The sequence below is a fragment of the Garra rufa genome, chromosome 25, assembly GCF_049309525.1.
Source record: "Garra rufa chromosome 25, GarRuf1.0, whole genome shotgun sequence".
Taxonomy (NCBI): Eukaryota; Metazoa; Chordata; class Actinopteri; order Cypriniformes; family Cyprinidae; genus Garra; species Garra rufa.
Genome location: NC_133385.1, coordinates 32,313,150 through 32,338,234, shown reverse-complemented (window position 1 = coordinate 32,338,234; position 25,085 = coordinate 32,313,150). Strand labels below are relative to the sequence as shown.

At 35.4% G+C, this 25,085-nt stretch overlaps 2 protein-coding genes across 2 annotated transcripts in view; one reads left to right on the top strand and one right to left on the bottom strand.

Annotated features, from left to right (window-relative positions):
• Nucleotides 1-3,707, bottom strand: part of LOC141302148 (uncharacterized) — a 5,059-nt gene extending 1,352 nt beyond the window's left edge. Inside the window, exons 1-2 of the mRNA XM_073832339.1 lie at nt 3,364-3,707; nt 1-3,150 (exon numbers count right to left, since the gene is read on the bottom strand). The exon at nt 1-3,150 is cut by the window's left edge and continues 1,352 nt beyond it. Of these exons, the coding sequence (XP_073688440.1) occupies nt 1-3,130 (3,130 nt within the window). The 5' untranslated portion in view covers nt 3,131-3,150; nt 3,364-3,707. The remainder of the gene's footprint in view (nt 3,151-3,363) is intronic.
• A 126-nt stretch (nt 3,708-3,833) lies between these two features.
• Nucleotides 3,834-25,085, top strand: part of LOC141301445 (pleckstrin homology-like domain family B member 1) — a 29,429-nt gene continuing 8,177 nt past the window's right edge. The window contains exons 1-11 of the mRNA XM_073831671.1: nt 3,834-3,872; nt 4,366-4,524; nt 4,724-4,870; nt 9,553-9,672; nt 9,835-9,937; nt 12,425-12,710; nt 20,075-20,165; nt 20,258-20,404; nt 23,273-23,492; nt 24,160-24,245; nt 24,450-24,479. Coding sequence (XP_073687772.1) covers nt 3,834-3,872; nt 4,366-4,524; nt 4,724-4,870; nt 9,553-9,672; nt 9,835-9,937; nt 12,425-12,710; nt 20,075-20,165; nt 20,258-20,404; nt 23,273-23,492; nt 24,160-24,245; nt 24,450-24,479 — 1,428 coding nt within the window. The remainder of the gene's footprint in view (nt 3,873-4,365; nt 4,525-4,723; nt 4,871-9,552; nt 9,673-9,834; nt 9,938-12,424; nt 12,711-20,074; nt 20,166-20,257; nt 20,405-23,272; nt 23,493-24,159; nt 24,246-24,449; nt 24,480-25,085) is intronic.

Genomic DNA, 25,085 nt, shown 5'->3' with positions numbered 1-25,085 from the left:
CCATGAGGCGTTGAAATGTTGCGGGTGCCCCGTGCAAGCCGAAGGGAAGGGTCCGGTATTGCCAGTGGCCAGACGGAGTGGAGAAGGCTGTTTTTGGTCGGGCTTCGGAAGAAAGGGGGACTTGCCAATAGCCCTTTGTCAGGTCGAGTGTTGTGATATACCGGGCCCTTCCCAGGCGCTCTAGGAGTTCGTCCACTCGGGGCATGGGGTAGCTGTCGAAGGCAGAGACTTCATTGAGGCGCCGGTAGTCATTACAGAAGCGCAGGGTGCCGTCTGGCTTCGGGACGAGGACGATCGGGCTGGACCAAGGGCTCCGGGATGGCTCAATTACCCCCAGTTTGAGCATTTTTTGGACCTCCTGCTCTATAGCCTGCCGGCGGGCCTCTGGGACTCGATAGGGCCGTTGCCGGACGACGACGCCTGGAGGAGTGTGGATGTCATGGGAGAGGACGTTAGTCTGGCCGGGGGTGTCGGAGAAGACGTCTTGGAACTGACCGACCAGGTGCCGCAGCTCCGTCTTCTGGGCGGCCGAGAGGTTAGGGTTGGCGTCCACAACCGCGGGCTCTTGGACGGCTAGGGCGGCCACTTGGTCTCGGTCCCCGACCCATTTCTTCAGCAAATTGACATGATATAGTTGTACAGCCTGCCTTCGGCCGGGCTGTCTTACCCTGTAGTTCACCGGGCCGACTCGTTCCTCCACTGTATAGGGTCCTTGCCACTGTGCCAGGAACTTGCAGGCTACGTTGGGGACCAAGACCATCACCTTGTCACCTGGGTGGAACTCCCGCGGTTGGGCCGCCCGGTTGTACAGACGTTGCTGGGCTTGCTGGGACTTCACCAGATGTTCCCGGACTAATGGCATGACGCGGTCGATTTTACTCCTCATATCTTGCACATGCTCAACGACGGTCCGGTAGACTGCCGGCTGCTGCTCCCAGGCCTCTCGGGCCACGTCGAGGAGGCCGCGGGGTTGTCGTCCAAAGAGGAGCTCAAATGGGGTGAACCCCGTGGATGCCTGGGGAACTTCTCGGACTCCGAACAGCACATAGGGGAGGAGGAGGTCCCAATCTTTCTTGTCCTCAGCAGCTACCTTCCGCAACATCTGCTTCAGGGTCTGATTGAACCTCTCGACGAGCCCGTCGGTCTGAGGGTGGTAGACTGATGTGCGGATTTGTCGTACCTTCAGCAGCCGGCAGAGGTCAGCCATTAGCCGGGACATGAAGGGCGTTCCCTGGTCGGTCAGTATCTCCGACGGTAGCCCCACCCGGCTACACAGCAGGAACAGTTCCCGGGCGATGGATTTCGCGTTGGCTTGGCGTAGCGGAACGGCCTCTGGATACCGGGTGGCGTAGTCTACAATGACGAGGATGTGCTCGTGGCCCCGGCCAGACCTCGGCAACGGCCCTACGATGTCCATCCCGATCCGCTCAAAGGGCACCCCAATGATGGGTAAAGGGATGAGTGGGCTGGGGGGAGGTTTCCGTGGGGATGTCCGTTGGCATGCTGGGCAGGCCTGGCAGAACCTCTTGACCTCTGCTTCGAGTCCCGGCCAGTGGAATCTATCACGGATACGTTGCACGGTATTCTGGGCGCCCAGGTGTCCAGCCATGGGGTGAGCATGCGCCAGCTCCAGGACTGTCTCCGTTTTCTCCTTGGGGACAACGAGAAGACGTTTTACCTCCCCCCGCCGCTCCGCGACACAGTACAGCAGACCGTTTTGCACGACGAAGTGTGGGAGAGGGTGAGGGGCCGGAAGGACGTCCTGGCCTTCAAGGACGCGTACTTGCCGCCAGCAGTGTTTCAGCCTGTCGTCTTCCTTCTGGGCTCTTCCAAAGTCTCCCCCACCCGTAACCTGCTGGAAAACATTATGGAAAAGGTTAGTATCACGGGCGGGGGACTCACCCTCTCTCCCACTGTCGGTTGTCAGCAGGCTGTGTGGGCTCTCAGACCCCCGCGACGGCTGGCGACGTAGGCGTCGGCGTGGACGGGCGGGCTGTGTGGTTTCGGCTAGGGCGGCCTCCAACCCCGGCCAGTCCCGTCCCAGTAGCAGCGGCACAGGTAGGTCCTTGAGGACGCCAACTTCCAGAGTCCAGGCTTTACGACCTTTGTGGAAGGTGAGAAGATTAGTAAATACCTGGCGGGTATCTCCGTGGACACAAGTAATGGGCATTACAGCTTTGGGACTAGGCCGGGGTTCCAGCGTGCCGGGCCTTGCTAGGGACACGGCACTTCCTGAGTCCAGTAAAGCTTGACAGGAGCGGCCTTGAATTTTCACCGTGGTCATCGGGGCTCCACGGGGGGTCCTGCGGTGAACCACACAGCCCGCCATCCAAGGCTTCACAGGCGGAGACGGTGGGTCCGTGGGCATCGGTTCGTCGCGGGGGCTGGACGGTCTGCGCACTGGTCGTGGGATGCCCTCTGGCGGCCGTCGCTCCTGGGGCACCCTCCGGGGAAAAGGCGGCGCTCGCTCCCCGGCCTCCCGATGATAGGCTGCGTCCGCCAGTTCGACCGCCTCGACGAGCTCTGCGATGGACTTTGGGCCCCGCATGCCGGCAGCCTGCCTCATCGAGCGCGGGAGCGCTCTCAGCATCCGGTCAACCACTACCCGCTCGGCGACTTGGGAGGGGGATGGCGAGTCCTCTAGCAGCCAGTGTTCGGCTAACCGCATCAGATCGGCGGCTTGGGTGCGTACTGGCAACCGCGCTTTGAATTCCCACTCATGGAAGCGCTGGGCGGCAGTGGTCGCTGATAGCCCTAAGCGGCCTAAAATTTCTCTTTTCAGTTCATTATAATTACTTTGAGAAGACGCAGGTAATGAAAAGTAAGCACGCTGAGCTTCCCCCGAAAGCAACGGTGCCAGTAACGCAGCCCAAGTACCTCTAGCCCAGCCCTCTGTACGAGCGACTGACTCAAACATTTTGAGGTAAGCCTCAATATCATCATCTGCGGTTAGCTTGGGTAAAAGCCGAGCAGCAGTGACGCGGGGATCAGGTAGGGGAATATGTTGAGCGGCTGGTAGTCGTAGTTCTGCTAAATAACCTTGAATTTGGCCGTGTTGTTCGGTCAAAAGCTCAAAACACTGTTGCTGGCGGACGCTAACCTCTGCCAGCTGTTTCACAATGTCCTCCATTCTGCCGGGGAGGAGCGCGCCTGAAAAACAGAAAAAACCGGAAGTGAGAGACGAGGCAAGATGGCGGTGTAAACAAAGAGTGTCTTGTTCGTCGGCTTCCCAGGCCCGTCACGTTGCCCGCATTCTCCACCACCTTGTGGCCGGGCGGGGAATAGCACGACAGAACAAGAGGTTTAGGTGAGCCCCGGAGGGTGCGTTTATTGACAATAGTGCAGAAGTGAAGGAGATAATACGGGGAAAGGGCGATGTGGCGTCTTCGGTGCTCGGTGTCTCGTGAATCCTCTGTCCCTTCGTGCTCTTTGGTGACTGTGGCCAGTGAGGGGTGAGTGCAGGAACGTGCGGTCACCCCGAGTGAAAGCGGTCCAGGCTGGGTGCGGCCCAATCGTCACGGCGAGTCTGTGAAAGGAACGATAGAGAGAGACGGTAAGCGTTTTAGCTCTTTGGAGAAGCTTCTCACCCTTCTGTCCTTTGGGGCTCGTTTATAAAGGAGATCTCGCCGTGATCGATTGGTCCGTGTTGAGCAGTTGCAGGTGTTCCTGATGAGTTGCCAGGGCGACGCTGATTGTTCCTCGGGACTCCCGCCACAATATATATATATATATATATATATATATATATATATATATATATATATATATATATATATATGTGTGTGTGTGTGTGTTTTTTTTTTTTTGATAGTTATGAACAAATATTCGTTGTAATGGTCACAGTTTTACAGTCAGCCATGGCAGCCATGAAGGTAACAAAATTTATATGCATGTAAATAATTCGAGAATTCTAGCTATTATTTTGATACGTTTACTTTTTTTTATAAGGACTTTTAAATAGATAAAAAAAAAAAGCCTAAATAAAAAAACAAAAACAAAAATGGCACCCGTTTTATAGAATGACCCAGTATACACGTGAGTTTTTGTCCTAACCAGCTGCATTTCTTCATTCAGTCAGCCCTACCCATCAAGAAATCTCATTGGGTCACAATCTCATTCGCTTAACTGTATATCAAACATCAAATAAGTTCTGATTGGTTTTCACTTTCAATGCAGACAGATAAACTTGCATCTGGTTAGGACACAGTACAAGAGCTGATGTTTACGCATAGAGTAAATGGAACCGAAAAGCTTTGTAATACCTAATTATGTGCTCTAGTTGCTAACTTCAAACCTTCTCTTTCCTGCTCTGCTACTTCCTGTTTTTCCTTCTGCCTGTGTCCGCGTGTCCCTCCTGGATGTCAGGAGTATGTGACCGTCGGCCAATTAAGCCACATCTATGGGATGCCGAAGGTGGAGTCTTCCCCTACCTCACCCATCCAATTACTTCAGTCTTCTCTCGCAGACTCCGCCTTCTCCTGCCTCCCCTCCCCTCACGGCTCCTCCCTCTCTCTCTCCTTCGAGGTGTGTCTCTCCTTCTCCTCTGTGTTCTCACTCATTTGATTCCAGGGTATCGCCAACAACCTGTGTCACTGAGTCATTGAAGGAATCTTTCAGTTGCTCATTAACACTCTTCTCTTTCTCTCTCTGGCATTCCACCTTTCCACCTCTCTCTCTCCCGCTCGTGCTGTCTGTGCTTATGGGATGTGCTGCGTGTGTTAAGCGTCAGTCGGACTGGGGCAGGCCTCAGATGCCCGCTCTAGATTTAGAGCGCTGGTACCAGGAGGTAATGGCAGCTGGAGATGCAAACCATCTCTGTCCTCCTCCTCCCCTCCCGGCTAAAGCTTTCTCATCACGCAAGCCTGCGCAGGTAACAGCCAGAAGCTCAGCTCTGTTTCACCCTCCTCTGCTCTTCCACATTTTCACACTTCATCTTCATAGGCCTCTTTAATATTGATGTGTTTAAGTAAGGTTGTTTTTGTGGGTGTTTTGTGTGAGTGTGTGAGTTTTTTTTTTTTTTCAAGGTTTGCAGCTATCTTCTATTGTTGTACTGATGTTAAAAAATATTGCAGTGAAAACTCTCTATTACTAATCCTCATGTTATTCCAAAGCTGTGTTTGTGTTTCTTTAACGGTTAGTTCACCCAAAAATGAAAATTCTGTCATTAATGATCCTCACATCGTTCCTAAGCTGTAAGACCTTTGTTCATCTTTGGAAACGAATTAAGATATTTTTGATGAAGTCCAAGAGTTTTCTGACCCTGCATTTAGACAGGGTTTAACTACCATGTGAAAGGCCCAGACTCTCCTGAACACACACCGAAGACTGACATGGAAGAGAAGAATTTGTTGAATAAAGTTGTTCTTTTTGTTTTCTTTGCGCACAAAAAGTATTCTTGTAACTGTTGAACCACTGATGCCACATGGACTATTTTAACAATGTCCTTACTACCTTTCTGGGCCTTGAATGTGTCAGTTGCTTTGCTGTCAGAAAGCTCTCTGATTTCATCAAAAATATCTTAACTTGTGTTCTGAAGATGAACAAAGGTCTTACAGGTTTGGAACGACATGAGGGTGAGTAATTAATGACTGGATTTTAATTTTTAGGTGAGCTATCCCTTTAAACGCGACACAAAGTAGAAGTTGAACAGAATGTCCAAGATGCTGTTTTCTATTTCTGGGGACCAGAGGTTATTAAGCTTTTAAAAAGACCAAAAAAATACATGGAATGTACATGTATGAGAAACAGCCTGAATTAATTGATTTAAAAATCTTGCTTGACAGACGTGGTCACCATTCACTTTTAGCAGCTTGGACATTCTGAACTCCTTTCATGCTTCATGAGGAAAAAAAACTTCAGTCACGTCTTGAAAGATATGAGAGTAAATGATGGCAGAATTGAACATTTTGAGTAAAATGTTCCTTTATACAAAGCAACTTTTTACTGTTTATGCATGTTTGTTAATGGATTGTGAACTCAAGTGTGTTAAACTTTATGTACAGCTGTTCAAAGCTTTGTGGTCGGTAAGATTTTTAATGTTTTTGAAGTCCTTTATGCTCATCAAGGCTGCATTTATTTAATTAAAAACACAGTAACTGTAATATTGTGAAATATAACAACTTTAAATAGCTGTTTTGTAGAAATATATATATTTCAAAATGTAATTTATTCCTAAAATTAGGGCTGGGAATTGATTCCAAAAAGAATCGATTCCGAGGCATTGGGAATCGAGAGTCGATTCCAACGTTTGGAATCGATCCCTTTAAGGGGAATCGACTCCTCATTCAGAGCCATTTTCAGTTCAGCAAAACTTATAAATAGGTGCCTCTTAAACAGAAGGCTGCATCCATAAGGCTACATATCTCGGTCATCAATGAAAACGAGTCATTTCTAAACTCGTCTGAGTTTAATGATGCATGCAGTTTGCCTCTTGCTCGCTAATAGTTATTATAAGTCTGATTCGTTTCCACGAAAAAAATCGTTTGGATAGATTATTTAAATGAACCAGTTCAAAAAAACGATTCCAAAGTTTTTTTTTTACGGGGAACTGGCTCAGGTTGTCCACAATTTTGAGGGCTGCACGACAGAATAGATCATGATGTGATCGAGGGTCTTGATATTATTTACATCTTAAATAAATGCTATTTTTAACCCTATATCAGCAAATGAAAGAAAACGCAGAGAGCGCATGATATCAGTGGCCGAGAGCGCATCTGACTGACAGCTACGCCACAAGCTCTCTATATGTTGTTGTTAAAGTTCTGTTTATTTTGTTTCAGTGTTTGCTAATTTTGTCATTTTAGAAAGGTCATGTCTTGTTTTATTCATGCAATAAATGCATGTCCACTGCTGAGCTGTGGGTTATGACTAATTTCATGGGCAATGCAAACAAAATTACAATTTAAAATCAGTCAGAGCTACATAAAAATCGTAATTTTTTACAAATGAAGCTTTCTTAGTGTGAGAAGGCAACTTTCTACGACCTTTACATCCTGCATTCATTGCGAAATTAGCTTCATCCGAGCTTAAAAACAAGAATCGAAAAAAGAATCGGAAACAACAGTGAGGAATCGATTCTGGAATCGAATCCAATCGATTCCAGAACCAGGAATCAGAATCGGAATCGATTCCAAAAATTTCGGAATCGAACAGCCCTATACCTAAAATGACAAAGCTGAATTTTTAGCATCATTACTCCAGTCTTCCGTGTCACGTGATTCTTCAGAAATCATTCTAATATGTTGATTTGCTGCTAAAGAAACATTTCTTCTTATATATATATATATATTTAAAACAGATTTGCTGTTTAATATTCACGTGAAACCATAGCACATTTTTTTTTCAAGATTCTTTGATGAATAGAAAGTTAAAAAGAGCAATGTTGATTTGAAAAAGAAATGTTTAACATTATAAATGTCATGACTGTCAATTTTGATCAAATTAATGCATTTTTCACAATTAAAATAATTAGTTAAAAAGCCCTACTTATGGCAAAGTTTTGAACAGTAGTATCAACAGAAATTGTCGTATATTGTCTTACATTAAAATCAAGAGACAAGGCATTAATTTTTATCACTTTACCAAGATTTATGAAATCTTATGCTGCGTTCCAGGCAGGTTTTTTAACTGGTAAATCACCACTTCAAACCACAACTCACGACTTTGTAGCGTTCCAGGCAAGTCACGCCAAACTGCCTGGGCACATTTCCAAACTGTCTGGGCACATTTATGAATTGTTATTATTTTTATATTATTATTAATTTGATTGCAACGTTATATTGTCCTAAGCTCTATTTTTCCACCGTGTACTACTTGCATAAACACCGCACCCATTAGGGCTGGCATTGATGTTTCGCGGGCTATGTTACGTCAGAACTCGTAACTGGGAGTACATCGATCTAGTACGAGTTCATGAGTGGGAAGTCATGGGTTTGACTGCCGTTCCAGTGCACTTTCACTGGTAGAAGGTTGGGAAAACATGGGTTACGGGTTGCCTGGAACGCGGCAATAATCATTCATTATAAAGCAGCGTATCCTGATTAACATTTTAACGATGTTGATTTAATTACAAACAAATGTTAAAAGTGTACACTACTAGTCAAACATTTTTGAAGTAATATTTTTAATGTGTTTTATAGTAGCCTTTACTCCTCATCAAGCCTGCATTTATTTGATCTTAAATACAGCAAAAGCTGTAATACTGTGAAATATTTTTACTTTTTAAAATAACTGCTTTCTATTTGAACATATTTTAAAATGTAATTTATTTCTGTGATGAAAGTTAATTTTTAGCATCATTACTTCAGTTTTCAGTGTCACATTATCCTTAAGAAATCATTCTAATATGCTGATTTGCTGTTCAAGAAGCAGTTTTATTATTGTCATTATTCATATAAAACAGTTAAATACATTTACTCCGGATTCTTTGATGAATTGAAATATCCAAAGATCAGCATTTATCTGAAATAAAAAGCTTAGAGTGAGTATTTTCTATAGAAATTATGGAAGTTAATACTTTATTTAGCAAGTACTGTATGCTTTAAATTGATCAAAAGTGATGATAAAGACATTAATAATGTTCCAAAGATTTCTGTTTCAGATAAATGCTGTTCTTCTTAACTTTATATTCATCAAAGAAACCTGAAAAAACTAAGCTGTTTTCAACATAATAATAAAAATGTTTTTGAGCAGCAAATCAGAATATTAGAATGATTTCTGAAGGATCATGTGACTGGAGTAATGATAAATAAGTAATAAAAATTCAGCTTTGCAATAACAGGAATTAATTATATTTTAAAATATATTCAAATACAAAACAGTTATTTTAAATTCTAAAAGTATTTCAAAATGGTACTGTTTTTGCTGTACTTTGGATCAAATAAATGCAGGTGTGGTGAGCAGAAGAGACGTCTTTAAAAAACATAAAAAATCATACCGTTCAAAAACTTTTGACTGGTAGTGTAGTTCACTCATGTACACTTAATTTATTTAAAACAGTAGTTTAATTTGTGTGCTAAAAGTCATACTTAAACCATATTATGACTTTCCTCACTGAAAATCTCTAATGCTTACATTCAGACTTGTATTGAGTAAAAAAAAAAAAAAAAAGAATTTTGCGTTGAAGTACAACTTTACAGAGACAGTTCACCCAAAAATGAAAATTCTGTCATTAATTACTCACCCTCATGTCATTACAACTCGTAAGACCTTAGTTCGTCTTGGAACACAAATTAAGCTGTTTTTGATGAAACCCCGAAAGCTTTCTGACCCTGCTTACAAAGCAACACAACTGACACATTAAAGGCCCAGAAAGGTAGTAAGGACACCGTTAAAATAGTCCATGTGACATCAGTGGTTAAACCGCTTTAGTGCACAAAGAAAACAAAAATAACGACCTTCAACATTCAAAAATGTCTTCTCTTCCATGTCAGTCTTTCACAGAATTTTCATTTTTGGGTGAACTATCTCTTTAAATCTAACAGATGCTGTGTTCACGATTTCACATTAGTAACATGAAAACTTTGACTCACAATGAAATTTTGTGTCCTGCAGGTGTACCGCTCTCGACTGGACAGTGACACCAGCCAATCGTCGATTTCAAGACCAAAAATCAATCCCGGTCTGTCCCCCACATACACTACGGCTACGCTGGGACGCAACACTCCTGCCAGGGTAAATACTGGACTGACTTTCTGTTAAATTCTCTCTGTTACACCCCTGCCAGTGTAAATAGTGTAGTTATCAGACTCTCCTGCACCATTTCATGTTTTAATTTAGCCCCCTCCTTATTGTTAAATATGCTGGTGGAAATAATTGTTTGTTTTGTTTACCCAGAGTCCTCTGATGGTAGCCAACAGCACCGGGAGTCTCCCACGCAACCTGGCAGCCACCCTGCAGGACATTGAGACCAAGAGGCAGCTGGCTCTTCAGCAGAAAGGTAATGAGAAACACAGCAGTTTGACAGCTGACATTTCAGAGCTGCTTGTAAAATCAACATCAACGGCTGATCAACCATCCAACTTCAAGGAGAAGTTCTACCAAAAATGTCATTATTTACTCAGCCTCATGTTGTTCCAAACCCACATTACTTGCCAGTTTCTTCTTTTGTCGTCGTCTTTAGTTGTGTTTTTACTTTTGATCATCAGTCGTCCTTTGTTGTCAAACAGAATTCTTGCCTTCCGTGTTTGCGTCGTCCTCCGGTACGGACAGTCCCACAGGTAGAGCGTGCTTTGAGTAGCTTTGGACTGCCCTCATTAATTCTAACTCAGCGTTTTTGTGCACTTCCTCCCCCTTTGGAACGGTCTTACCCGTGTCCAAATATTCTTTTACCAAGTTTTTTCCACTGTTGGCATAGCTGTGCATGGATTGAATCATGATTTCATTTTTAATCTTGTAGTTTCATATATTTGAAGCACTTTAGCTTCACTACCAGTCAAAAGTTGTTCACACTTTAATTTTTGACGATCACAAAACCTTATGACGTGATTTAAGGCTTGTTTTTAAATTCTTGAAATTACTTTTTATGCAACTATAAATTGTACCTAACCAAATAAATTAAGACTAAAATTGTTTATTTTATTAAAAATGTATTTAGTTCAAATATAAATGTATGTACAGTACTGACCAAAAGTTTGGACACACCTTCTCATTCAAATGAGTTTTCAGTGGGTTAGTGATATTTTTTAAATATATATAAATTAATAAATAAATATTTTTAAATGGGTTTTTATACAAAAACTGCTTTTTTATGTAAAATTCACTTTATAAAAGACCCACATTTCTAACTTTAATTCATGGGGATAACATGGATAATTTCACATGGTTTAGTGTAAGATTTTTGCCCATCTTTTGGAAAATCCAGTTTTAAAAGTAAAAAAAAATAACTTTTACCAGTAGGTGGCTGCAGAGCTCCACTATTTGCTATTTGACCACCTGAAAGATATTTTTTCACACGTTTTTTTCAGTTCAATTCATATCTACAGTACAGACCAAAAGTTTGGACACACCTTTTGGTCTGTACTGTATTTTTTTATTTATTTAATTTTAATTATTAAATTTTTATGTAAAATTCTTAAATCAGAGCATTTAATTATTATTTTGTACAATCTATTTTGAAATGGCTATTTATGCAAATATAAATCATACCTAATTGTACCTAACTTACAAATAAATGAAGACTAAAATGTAATTAATTATTAAATTTTTAAATATTTTTAATTTATTAACATTTTTTGTGGTTACTGCATAATTCCCAAATATTTTGTTTATTTTATTTTATTTTATTTTTTATTAATAGCTCCAATATAAGATCAGTTTAATATTTTTTTTTATATTTAATTTTCCTTTTTATTATTTTAACTTTTTGTGACTTATACATAATGCCCAAATAATGGGTACTGTTCTATTTTATTTTATTTTATTGTATTTTATTAAAGCTCAAGTATAAGATCAGTTTAATTCGTTGTTTTTTTTTATATTTTATTTTAATTTTTAATTTGTTAACTTTTTGTGACTTTAAAGCTCAAATATAAGATCACTTTAATTAGTTTTTTTTTATTTCAATTTTTAATATGTTAACTTTTTGTGACTTCTGCATAATTCCCAAATAATAGGGACTATTTTATTTTATTTTTATTTTTATTTTTATTTTTCTCCGATTTCTCCGTAACTCCCAAATAATCGGGAATATTATATTTTATTTTATTAGCTCAAACTGTAAATCAGTTTTAATTTTATTTTATCAGTAATTTAATTTTATTTTATTTTATTAGCTAAACTATAAGGCCAGTTGAATTTTTAATTATTTTTTTTTTATTTCCATTTTTAATATGTAAACTTTCTGTGAATTCTACTTACATATTCCCCTTGATTTGGGAATTAAGTATAAGTCACAAAAAGTTGACATTAAAAATGAAAATTAAATAAATAAAAAACTGAGCTTATATTTTGTTTTAAATAAAATAAAATTTCCCCCATGATTAATTTTCTTTTATCTTATTTTTCAAAAAAAAAAAAAAAAATACAGGGAGCATAACCATTTTAATTTGTTTAATCAGTTCATTTTTTTTTAAAATTCATTTTCATTTTTAGTTTTATTAACATTTACAAAATTAAAAATTTTGACTGGTAGTGTACATAGGAATCTTGATTTAAAGGTATCGCTTGGGCTGTTAAATCAGCGCACATATGTTGCATATTCATATGTGTATGTGTGAGGCATGATGGAGCAAATTATGGGCGAACTATGCCATCCTAAATGGATGTGCAGTCACTTGGGTTTCAAAGCCTTTTGTAGTCTAATAGAGGGTTTGGCAGCTATCTATGACCTATAATATGCTTAGCTTGTTCACTAATGGGTACATTTAGTTCACTGCATGTCCCATCTGTAAATTTGACTTTCATATGGGTGTTTTATCTACATCAGGCCAGCAAGTGATTGAGGAGCAGCGGAGGCGTTTGGCCGAGCTGAAGCAGAAAGCTGCAGTAGAGGCTCAGTGCCAGTGGGAGGCGCTCCATGGCTCTCAAACGCAGCTCAACAATCCCTTTTCCTCAACCTCGGGGCCAGTCGTGCACCACTCCATCCTGCACCACACAGCGCCCTCTTCTGGGGAACAGCCTTACGATACCCTCAGCCTGGAGAGCTCGGACAGCATGGACACAAGCATCTCCACTGGAAACAACTCCGCCTGCTCTCCAGACAACATGTCCAGGTTCGATATTTCCATGTGCTTTCCGTAATCACTTTCTCTGAGCACTTTGCTTCTGCTAACACTTTGGCTCTGTGACAGGAATTAGTGGCGGCTCTGTGGTTTCTCTCCACATGCCTGTCTCAAACTAAATTATCAACCATCTGCTTAATGGCTTTCACTGAGTACCATGCAGTTTGCCTAATAGTGCCCGCAAAGTGGACTTGATAGGGTGATCGGCCATTTAAAGGAAGACTCTTAGGGAGTGTATATGAATTTAAATCATTATTGTTTTACACACTGCATTTATCAGTAATCATGAGGGTTTTGAGTATAAGTTATATACATTTAAATATAAATAATTTAATATTTTTGTATAAATAATATATATTATATACATAAAAAAGTCTTATATGCCCCCAAATGCTTCATTTGTTTGAAAAAACACAATAAATTCTGTAATAATGTGAAATATTATTATAATTTAAAATAATTGCTTTCTATTTTAATATACTATCAAATGTAATTTATTCCTGTCATGGCAAAGCTCAGAATTCAGAATTTAAAATATAAATCTTGTGTAGCATTTTATGTGTCCTAAATGAAAGTATTATTTCTTAAAACAAACCCTTACTCACCCCAAACTTTTGAATTTAATATCATACATTATATGAAATTATAATATACACTACTGTTTAAAAGATTTTAAAATGTTTCAAAGGAAGTCTCTTATGCATTTATTTGTTCAAAAATAAATTAAAAACTGTAATTATGTGAAATATTACCATGTATCATTTATTTTAATATATTTTAAAATGTTATTTATTCCTGTAATGACAAATGTGAATTTTCAAAGCTGATCATTTTGAATTGAAAAAAGAAATATTGTCTCACTCTTACTTTTGATGCGCCCTTCCTAAATAAAAGTATTAATTTCTTAAAACAAAATCTTACTGACCTCAAACTTTTATAATTAATATTTGTAGTGAGTTTATATTTAAATAAATACATAAATAAATTTATTATAATTTTGATTAATATAAATATTTTTATTATGGCAAGTGTAAAATATATTTTTTCTTTTTTTTGTATTTAAATAATATGTAAATATATATTTATTAACAATTGTTTGTAATATAAAAATTTAAGAGTGTGTAGTACATTATTATGATTTATATTTAAATATTATGTAATTATATACATTTATTATAAATTTTAATAACATATATATTTTGTAATATAAATATTTATTATACATCAGTTTAATATTAAAGTGAAGAGTATATTATTATTTTTTATATTTAAGTAGTATGTTAATATATACATTTATTATCAATTTTTATAATATATCGATTTGTATTATATTACATAAATTTAATATTAAAGTTTACGGTATGTTATATTACGTCCATATTTAAAATAAAATTGTAGAGAGTATTATTAATAGTAATAATGTGAAATACCATTTTAAAATGACTATTTTTAATTTTATTATATTTCAAAATGTTATTTATTTCTGTAATTACGAAGCTGAATTTTCAAAGCTGAAAAAAAGAAATATTGTCTTACTCTTACTTTTGATTTTTCTGATGCGTCCTTCCACAACAAAAGTAATAATTTCTTTAAACAAAATCCTGACCTCAAACTTTATAATTCATATTTTAGTGAATATTATTATTGTATATAAGTATTATTTTTAATTTTTAAATAGTATGTAAATAAATTAGGGCTGTCAAAATTAACGCGTTAATCGCGCGTTAACGCAAATTCATTTTAACGGCACTAATTTTATTAACGCGCGATTAACGCAGCGCGCATTTCTGTTTGACCCACTACCTAGCCCATAGTTAAAGAAATGGATGCAGTGCTGCCAACCTAGCGAAAAGTGTCTAGCAACAATACATAAACACATAATTGGACAAACCCAATATAGTTTCTGAGGCTCTTCGGTTTTGCTGAACGTGCGTGAGGTCTCCCAATGAATGCGCGCGCACCTCCCTCTCTTCATATCTGCGTCTGCTCTGTTCAGCGAGCGGCAGTGGAGCAGCGCTTTCGGTTAAAACAGATGTTATGTTCATTCCAGTGCTTGAAGTGGGCCGGTACGCAGGTACTTCTGTATTTTATCCTTTTGCGTACACCGGCACTTCTGCCATATTTAATGAATGCAAGCGGAGTCGGGCTACGTTAGGATTGTTGCTGTGGGGTTGATGCGTAAAGCCACATACGAGTATGCACGCGAAAACGGCGTATTAAATGCACGTCAAACACATGCATAATTGCATTTCATATGTACGCCAAAGTTAATTTCAGCTTGTTAATAGCACGCCAAATAGAAACAGAAAGTCGTGCTAGTGCGCATTTGCATGAGACCAGGCTCTCCAATCAGTACATTATAACCAAAACAATACATTAAAACATAAAAGAAGCAGGTTTTTGGGATCACATAACTTTAAATGGCTAAACACCTAAAAAGTCAAAGGATCCTGAAGGCATTCAAACAGGAAGTTAAAAACAACGATAATAATGCAGGGAATAGTTACTTATGTCCAGATGCCGGTAAATGATTCTTTTCAGTGATTGAATCATGATCATAATTCAGGATTTTTTTTCAGTTATTATTTCATATTACTTTGGTTGTCTGATAACAGAAATATTACATCAAAACAATGGAAACAGTTTTGTTGAGAACTTGGCTGCATCAAATGACAGTATGTGGGCACCTAGAGGCAAACAAATGTAATAATAAACGTAGATTTTGCATGTTCAGAAGAAGTGAGCTGCCCTGTCCTGCAAATAATGTAAACAGGCTTGTGTAAGTAAATTGCTCAGTGCAAAGAAAGAGAAGTAATGGGAACCTGGTGTTTCTATGTTCTTTTTTTCATGTGTCTAATAGACATGAACAAGTTATTTGAAAAACATCTATGACATTTGAAACAAGTTAGTCTAGTCAAGTATGGTTTCACTGATAATAAGCACATATTTGCTTAAAGCATCCATGCCAATGTTGATTAGAGTATTAAAAACTTTAAAAAGTGTTAATTTAAGGTACATTTAGAACAGATAAAAATGTGCGATTAACTCAAGACAACCATGCGATTAATCGCGATTAAAAATTTTAATCGATTGACAGCCCTAAAATAAATACATTTATTATACATTTGTATTATATATATTTATATTATGTCAATTTAATATTAAAGTGTAGAGCATATTATTCTTTTTACCTACATATTTATATTTAAATATGTAGGTAAATATATATTTATTAACACTTTTTGTAACCTAAATATGTATAGTATGTCCATTTAAAAGTGTAGCATATATAATTAATTTTTCAATTTAAATATGATATATTTATATATTTTTTATTATAATATATAGATTTTGTAATATAAATATTTATGTTTTATATTTAAAAAGTATGCAAATATATACATTTATTGCCAATTTGTGTAATATAAAAATATAGTACGTCGATTTAAAATAAAAGCGTACAGTATGTTATTATTTTTTACATTTAAATATTATGTAAATATATACATGTATTATCCATTTTTATAATATATAGATTTATATTATATTACATAGAGTGGATTATTATTTTTTATATTTAAATATTATGTAAATATACAGTAGTCTACATTTGAAGTAGATCAAAAAAGTGTCTTGAGACAAGAACAGGTATTGTTTTGGTTGTAGAACAACTTTGATGAAAGGTTTTGATCCACTTCAAATGTTGACTAATATATACATTTAATATCAATTTTTACAATATATGGAGTTATAGGTAGCACTTTATATTAAGGTGTCATTTGTAACTAACTAACATGAACAAACAATGAACAATAAACTTAGTAAATGCTGTAGAAGTACCGTCTTAGTTCATGTTAACCAATGAACCTTATTGTAAAGTGTTATCGCTTTATATTACATGACATCCATGTGAAAATGTGTAAAATAATGCTTATTTTGGATGAGTTCACATGGATGTAAGATCTCAGCGAGTAGGGGATCAGCATGCAGCGGCTGTGCTTCAACCCGCCCCCCTTTCCTGAGAAAAGGAAAGAACAAATGAACGCCTTTGATGCTTGAGGCTACAGATTAGGTTGTTTCTGGGTTAAACGGACTGCGTGAAGACACGTCTTTAAGCTTGTAGGTTGTTGCTGGGTTAAACGTGTTGCGTTGAAACGGTCGTCTACTCAGCTTCCACTTAACAGGGACAGTCAGAGCACACATACTAAACTAATTGGGCTTGCAAAAATGTCAACAATCGAAAAGGCGTCCTCCATAAACACATGCCTGAGGTTTTACTGTTTGCTTATCCACCCTTCCTGTCAGAAATATACTCCCACTTTTTTTTTTTGTCTCTGCTCTTCACCATCCCCCTCTCTGCATAAAGTAATCCATAGTACTTTGTTGGTAATCCGTATGTACATATGGCAGTTCAGTGTCCCGTTATACCTTCATCAGAATTTGACATTTATAAATAACAGATGAGCCAAAGGAGAAAGGAAATATGGGTTGTGGAAATTAATGAGGTGCAGACTTTGGCACGTGACGCCAGGGCCGAGCGCAATTCAGAATTCAGTTCATGAGTATGGATCTGAATTGAATTGGTCACGCTGGAGAGCATGTCGGAGTGGAATTTGATGTGGAATGACAGGAAGAAAAATGCACTTAATTGTAATTCAAAGAAACTCAGTAGAGTCACATCACACAGATTTTCTTCTACACACAAAAACATGCATAATTTATACGGTAAGCCTGCTTTGTGTTGTTTGTCTCCATTTTAAAGACTTTAGGGGGAAATTAAAGCAGTCTGGGAAATGTTGGGGTCGATGTGCATCAGAGTTCGTAAAATGAAAGCTCATTTATTAAACATTATGAAACATTATAGAAAATTGATCTACATTTTAATTTATTGATTATTACTGTTTATTTTAATCACTGATCATTCAGTCATCAGCTTTCTGAAATTACCTCATGTAATGTATGATTAATAATTAATACAGAACAGGTCATACTGAGATGAAAAATGAAGTGCACTCTACAGTTCAAAAGTTTGGGTTCAAAAGATTTTTAAATGATTTTGAAATAAGTGTCTTATGCTCATGAAGGCCAGATTTTAGTTTTAATCCAAAATACAGTGTATATAAATATTAAAATAAAATAAAATAAAAAGTAAAATATTTCCTGTGATTTAAGAATCATGTTGAAGTCACATATTAGATATTAAAAATGTAATAAAATTATGATTTGAAAAAAAATTAATAATAATTGATCTTATATTTGAGCTTTAAAAAATACAACTAAATAAAAATAATGTATTATTAAATAATAAAATAAAAAATAATTAATAAAATAAAATAATAAATAATTAAAATAAAATAAAATATTCACCATGATTTGGGAATTATGGTAGAGTCAAAAGGTTTACATGTTTAAAATGAAGATTAAAAATAAAATAAAATAAAAATTAAGCTAATCTTATATTTGAGCTTTAATTGAAATGAATATATCATTCTTATTTTTTTTAATAATAAAATAAAATACAGTAAAATAAAATATGCCCCATTATTTGGAAATTATGTAGTAACATTTGTTAAATGTTAACAAATTAAAAGTATTTGAAATATTATTTTAATTTAAAATAAGTGTTTTTAATTGTAATCTATCTATCTATCTATCTATCTATCTATCTATCTATCTATCTATCTATCTATCTATCGTCATAAAAATTTTAAATATTAAAGATGACAATTAAATATAAAAAATGAATTAAACTGGTCTTATACTTGAGTTTTTAAAAAAATTAAGTTAAATTAAATTGAATTAAATCAAAAACAGATTAAACTGATCTTATACTTGAGCTTTAAGTAATACAAAATGATTTTGGAATTATTTAGAACTCATTTACATATAAAACATTAAAATATATATATAAAAAAACTAATTAAACAGATCTTATATTTAAATAAAATAAAATATTCCCCATGATTTGGGAATTAACTCAAATTAGGACTATTTTAAATATTATTTTAATTAAAAAAACTTTTTATTGTAACATAATTTTAAAATAGATTTTATTCATATGATGGCAAAGCTGAATTTTCAGCATCATTATTTGAGTTTCACTTGAGTGTCACATGAAATAAAATCTGTATATATACAGATGAAAATTATGTAGAATTATGTAGAAGTAACAAAAAGTTGACATTAATGAAAATTAAATAAAAAAATAAATTAAACTGATCTTATATTTGAGCTTTAATAAAATAAAATAATATATATATATATATATATATATATAAACAATTAAACCAATTTTAGAGCTTCAGTAAAAACAATTAAACTGATCTTACAGCTTTAATAAAATAAAATATTCCCCATAATTTGTTAATTAAGTAGCTTCAGAAGTCATTATAATATGCTGATTTGCAAAAACATTTTTATTATCATTGTTAAAATCAGTACTTTCTTTATTTAAGCATTATTTGATGAAAAGATAACAGTATTTATTTGAAACAGAAATATTTTGTAACATTATAAATGTCTAAAGTATAAATATTACTTAATGAATCCTTGCTGAATAAAAACATTAATTACTTTAAAAAATAATTAAACATATAATCAAAACACTAATCCCAACAGTAGCATATTATTAAAAACTAAACCATAAAATGAATTTCTTTAAATGTCATTCCACTTTAAATTCAAATATTCCTATATTCAAATCTGGATTCAGGAATTGAATTTCAAAGACATTCTCGTCTCAGCTGTGAATGGCCCACAACCCAGTTTGACTCTGACATGTTGTCTTCAGTTACAAGCGTTATCATGGGAAATGTGTGAAGATGTTGTAAACAAAAGCCTGTAAAGTACAGTGCAGCGGTGGAGCAGTGGAGACGGACCGGGGCACGACGGCTTTGTAAACAGACGGCCTTCAGCTGTTTCTCTCTCAGGAGAGAATTTGTTTACTTGAAATCTTCTCATACAGTTTGTTTACTCTCGTCTTCATAAAGCTTCAAGCTAGTCTGAGCCTCTCCTCTGGAGTAATCCATTACACATTTTCTTCTTCTATGTTTATAGTCCACATGTGCTTCATTTCATGTTTCACGGCAGATTTTCATGCTTGTACTGTATGTGCAATCCAGTTGTATTTTCATATATGACGAAATGTTTCGTAATCCACCGGTCTCGCCGCTACTGGTCTCCATTCCATCATTCACCAAATAGATCACCGAGGGGTAAAATCACTGAACGGTTGCGCAACCTGCACTTGAGTATTTAAATGTTTGCTGTCTGTCTCGGTTCAATCACGAATAGTGTATTCCCCCCTCAATATACAGTAGTTAATGACTTTGACTTAAGTTTTGTGTCTTTCGCAGTGCCAGTGGTATGGATGCGCTGAAGATCGAGGAGATGGAGAAGATGCTGAAAGAGGCGCAGCTAGAGAAAGCTCGACTTATTGAGTCCAGAGTAAGTCGTAGTATCGGTACACAATCGATAGTGTAATCACATTCAGCTTTTTTGGTTCCCAGCTTTGTTTAATAACACTCTTTTGGCTGCAGGAACGAGAGACTCAAGCCCGTAAACTCATGCTAGAGGATGAGAGAAGAAGGAGAGAGGAGGCCGAGAAGAGACTGCAGGAGGAGACGGTACACAGACAGCAGCTGATTGAGAAGGAGGTGAAGATGAGGGCCAAAAACTTCTCTCAGGTGAGGAGTCGCCGAACTGTGGTGAAAGTACATAGCCATAATACTGGGACTGTCAATTTAATGGATTCATTTGGTACAAGTATGTTTTTATATCTTTGTATTCGTGTAGGTTTCATATGGTTTTTATGCCATGTAAAAAAAGTTTCAGTTTAATTAAATTTCATACAGTATTTTAATAAGTCCATTAGGAATCTAATTTAAACCTTGAAATACATTTGTACAAATATTTATATATATACCTTAGTTTCAGTTTAATTCAATTTAATTACAGTCTAATTAAAAAATAATAATAATAATTTATTTACGTAGTCATAGTTTTTAATTTAATTAGAATTTTAACTGTAATCATTTTCATTGGGAATTTAATTTAAACTAGAAATATATTTGTATATATCCTTGTATTAATGTAGGTTTCATACGGTTATGATTTTTTTTTTTTTTTGCCATTTTAAAGAAAGGTTTCTGTTTAATTAAATTTAATTACAGATTAATTAAAAATAATTACAGTTATTAGTTTTAGTTGAATTAATATTTAAATTTTAATAATTTTCATTAGATAATTTAATTTAAACCTTCAAATATATTTTTTTCTATATCCTTGTATTCATGTAGGTTTCATATGGTTATGAAAAAAGTTTATGCCATTTTAAAGAAAAGTTTCAGTTTAATTACATTTTATTAAAAAAAATGAATAAATGTAATTACATAATCATTAGTTATAATTTAATTAGTATTTTAATTGTAATAATTTTCATTAGGGAATTATAAAGTTTTTTGTCCTTGTATTTTTATGCCATTTTAAAGAAAAGTTTCAGTTTAATTAAATTTAACTACAGTTTAATAAAAAATAATTACAGTTATTAGTTTTAGTTGAATTTATATTTACATTTTAATAATTTTCATTAGATAATTTAATTTAAACCTTCAAAAATATTTTTTTTATATATCCTTGTATTCATGTAGGTTTCATATGGTTATGAAAAAAGTTTATGCAGTTTTGAAGAAAAGTTAATTTAATTACATAATCATTTGTTTTAATTTAATTAGTGTTTTAATTTTAATAACTTTCATTAGGAATTTAATTTAAACGTTGAAATATATTTGTACAAATATATCCTTGTATTCATGTAGGTTTCATATGGTTATGAAAAATGGTTATGCCATTTTAAAGAAAAGTTTCAGTTTAATTACATTTTATTAAAAAATGAATAAATGTAATTACATAATCATTAGTTATAATTTAATTAGTATTTTAATTTTAATAATTTTCATTATGGAATTTAATTTACATCTTGAAATATATTAGTACAAATATTTTTGTCCTTGTATTTTTATGCCATTTTAAAGAAAAGTTTCAGTTTAATTAAATTTAATTACAGTTTAATAAAAAAAAAAATACATTTGTACACACACACACACACACACATACATATATATATATATTTATATATATATTTAATTTTAAAGAACAGTTTCAGTTTAATTATTTTTTTAATTACATATTGATTAGTTTTAATTGAATGAGTATTTAATTGTAATAGTTTTCATTAGAGTATTTAATTTAAACTTTGAAATATATTTGTACAAATATTTTTAAATATCCTTGAATTCATGTAGGTTTCATATGGTTATGAAAATTTATTGTGCAATTTTAAAGAAAAGTTTCAGTTTAATTAAATTTAATTGCAGGTTAATTTATATTTAAAAAAAATACATTTAATTACATAATCATTGGTTGTAATCATTTAATTAATATATTAATTTTAATAATTTTCATTAGAAATTTAATTTAAACTTTGAAATAAATTTGTACATATATTTTTATATATCCTTGTATTCATGTAGGTTTCATATGGTTATGAAAAAATTCTCATGCCATTTTAAAGAAAAAAAATCTGTTTAATTAAATGTAATTACAGTTTAATTTGTACATTAATCAGTATTTTATTTTAATAATTTTAATTGGAATTTTAATTTAAACCTTAAAATGTATAATAAATATAAAACAAAATCATTTATACCTATTCATGTAAGTTTCATATGATTATGATTTTTTTGCCATTTTACAGAAAATCACAGTTTTAATTACAGTTTATTTAAAAAAATATAATATACATTTAATTGCATAGTTTTTTAATTTAATAATTTGTTAAAAGTATAATATATATTACATTGAAATGATAACATTTTGTAGATTCTAAAAGGTATATATAAAATCATGACCACATTTTGTAGCATGTCATTCAAAATTTCACAGAAAGTGACATTTTACAACCTGAAGTGTCATAAAAATGTCAAATTATCATGTCAAATAGTCATGAGGATGTCTTTTGTTTTTCATGTTTCTGAATGTCAGTTATACCACTTGATTGATTTGGCTGACATTAATAAGAAGTAAAGTTTTGATTGTTTAGAATTTTTTATTTTTGTTTCATTAGAAATAATAGCAAATGTACTTAAGTACTTAAGGTTTTTTTTTTTAGAAATAATTTCATGAATGTAATGTTCTTTTTTTTACTATGTTATCAAGACACATGTATCTCCCTGACATTTTTAACCTTTTGCCACCATAATAAATAACCAAATAAATGAATGAATGAAATATATATATGTATTAAATTAATTTATTGAAAATTCCTTAAAAATGTTACTTCATACATACGTTTTGAACATCTTCCATTAGGAACGTGCTTTTCATTTCTGAAAATTTAATTATGAATTAAAAGATATGAGTTCAAATCATTATATGAATGAAGTCGATTTTAAATATGAGGAATTTTAAATAAATGATTTGATAGGACAAAAAAAAAGGTCATGTAATTAATCCTTAATTAACCAAAACATAACCCACATGTTGTTGATTTCCAGGCCCGCCCGATGACCCGATACCTGCCCATTCGCAAAGAGGAGTTTGACCTCCGCTGCCACATTGAGTCCTCAGGTCACAGCGTGGACACGTGCTACCACGTGATCCTCACCGAAAAGATGTGCAAGGGCTATCTTGTCAAGATGGGAGGGAAGATCAAATCCTGGAGGAAGCGCTGGTTCGTCTTTGATCGCCTTAAAAGGACGTTTTCCTACTACTCCGGTACGTGTACCGCAGCGTCGCCTTCCAACATCCTCCTTACTGTGCACTATGCTAATGCCGCGCCGCGAACGTGTCGTTACGCTCTCGTCCCCCCGAGGTTGGGGAAAGAAACGAGGGCAGAACAAAGAGTGGATTGTGGGTGAATCCAGCAGTGGGGGGATACGGATAATTAGTAATTCTTAAGCTCACAGTGGCTGCCATGATTTCCGATAGCCTCGGGTTAGCTAGGGGCATACAAATAACCAGAAGCTCGTCCGCATGCTATCTGATGGTGATGAAATCTGCCGCAATGCTGAGGAAATCGTGCTCATCACCCAGCCGTGGCGCTCGGCAAAGCGTGAGCTCTCGCTCTTTATTTCTACGCCGACTCAAAATGAAGGGGTTGCACCGCAGTAACAAGGTCACATCGGTGCTTACCAGATCATTATTCTCCAGGGGAGTGGGGGCTTATTTGTTTTTGAAACCAGGGCTGTGCAAAACATTGTGTTAATCAGTGGCTTCGTCTTGTTTTCCAGTAAAAATACTTGGAAATGCTTGTTTTCGCACAATATGTTCGCTTTCGCTTCTCCGGTTAATTCGTCTAAGATGTGTTCATACAATAAAGTACTCATTAAGAGAACTTTTTTTTTTTTTCGCACCGTGACATCTCTGTTTCTCTCATCCGCAGATAAGCACGAGAGCAAATTGAAGGGCGTCATCTACTTCCAGGCTATCGAGGAGGTTTACTACGATCACCTGCGCAGTGCCACGAAGGTACGGTCGAATAAGAGCTCTTCGTATAAGCACAGCTCACACATGTCCCGCTGTTTTCTGCTCTGCACTCCTGTTGCACCATTTCATTTGATCTTTTTCTGTTAGCTTCTTTCTTCTCTTTTGTCTCTTATGCTGTAACTCTGCTGTCAATGTTCCCCACCCTTCTTTTTCTTCATTCTTTTGCTTTGCCGACTGTTTTCACAGAAAGGATTTTTCAATCTGAATTTGACAAACGTACGTATCGCTCTCCACCACTATCAGCCTGTCCTGCATGTGCATTTTTTCACACACTTACTTCCCTTGTGACTAATCAAAAGATTAGTTCACTTCCAAAACAAAAATTTAGAGATAATGTACTCACTCTCTTGTCATCCAAGATGTTCATGTCTTTCTTTCTTCAGTCTTAAAGAAATTGTGTTTTTTTGAGAAAAATATTTCAGGATGTCTCTCTATATAATGGATATGTATGGTGCCCCCAAGTTTGAACTTTCAAAATGCAGGTTAAATGCCGCTTCAAAGGGCTCTAAATGATCCCAGCCGAGGAAGTAGGGCTGCTCGATTATGGCAAAAGTCATAATCACGATTATTTAACACAATTATGACTGGGTCCAAAACTTTGTATTAGTGATTAATTTAAAGATAGCAAAACAACAGAAAAAAAAAGATACAAATAAAAAAAAATACTGAATACTTTTATGCAAGTATGAAGTGGTCTAACAGCCTACTACAGAAACTGAATGTAATTATTTGAATGTAAAATAAAACAGCGTCTTCACTGTAATTGTGCGTTCACACCAGATGCGAGTGATTTACATGTTAAGTTAATGCAAAGACGTGATA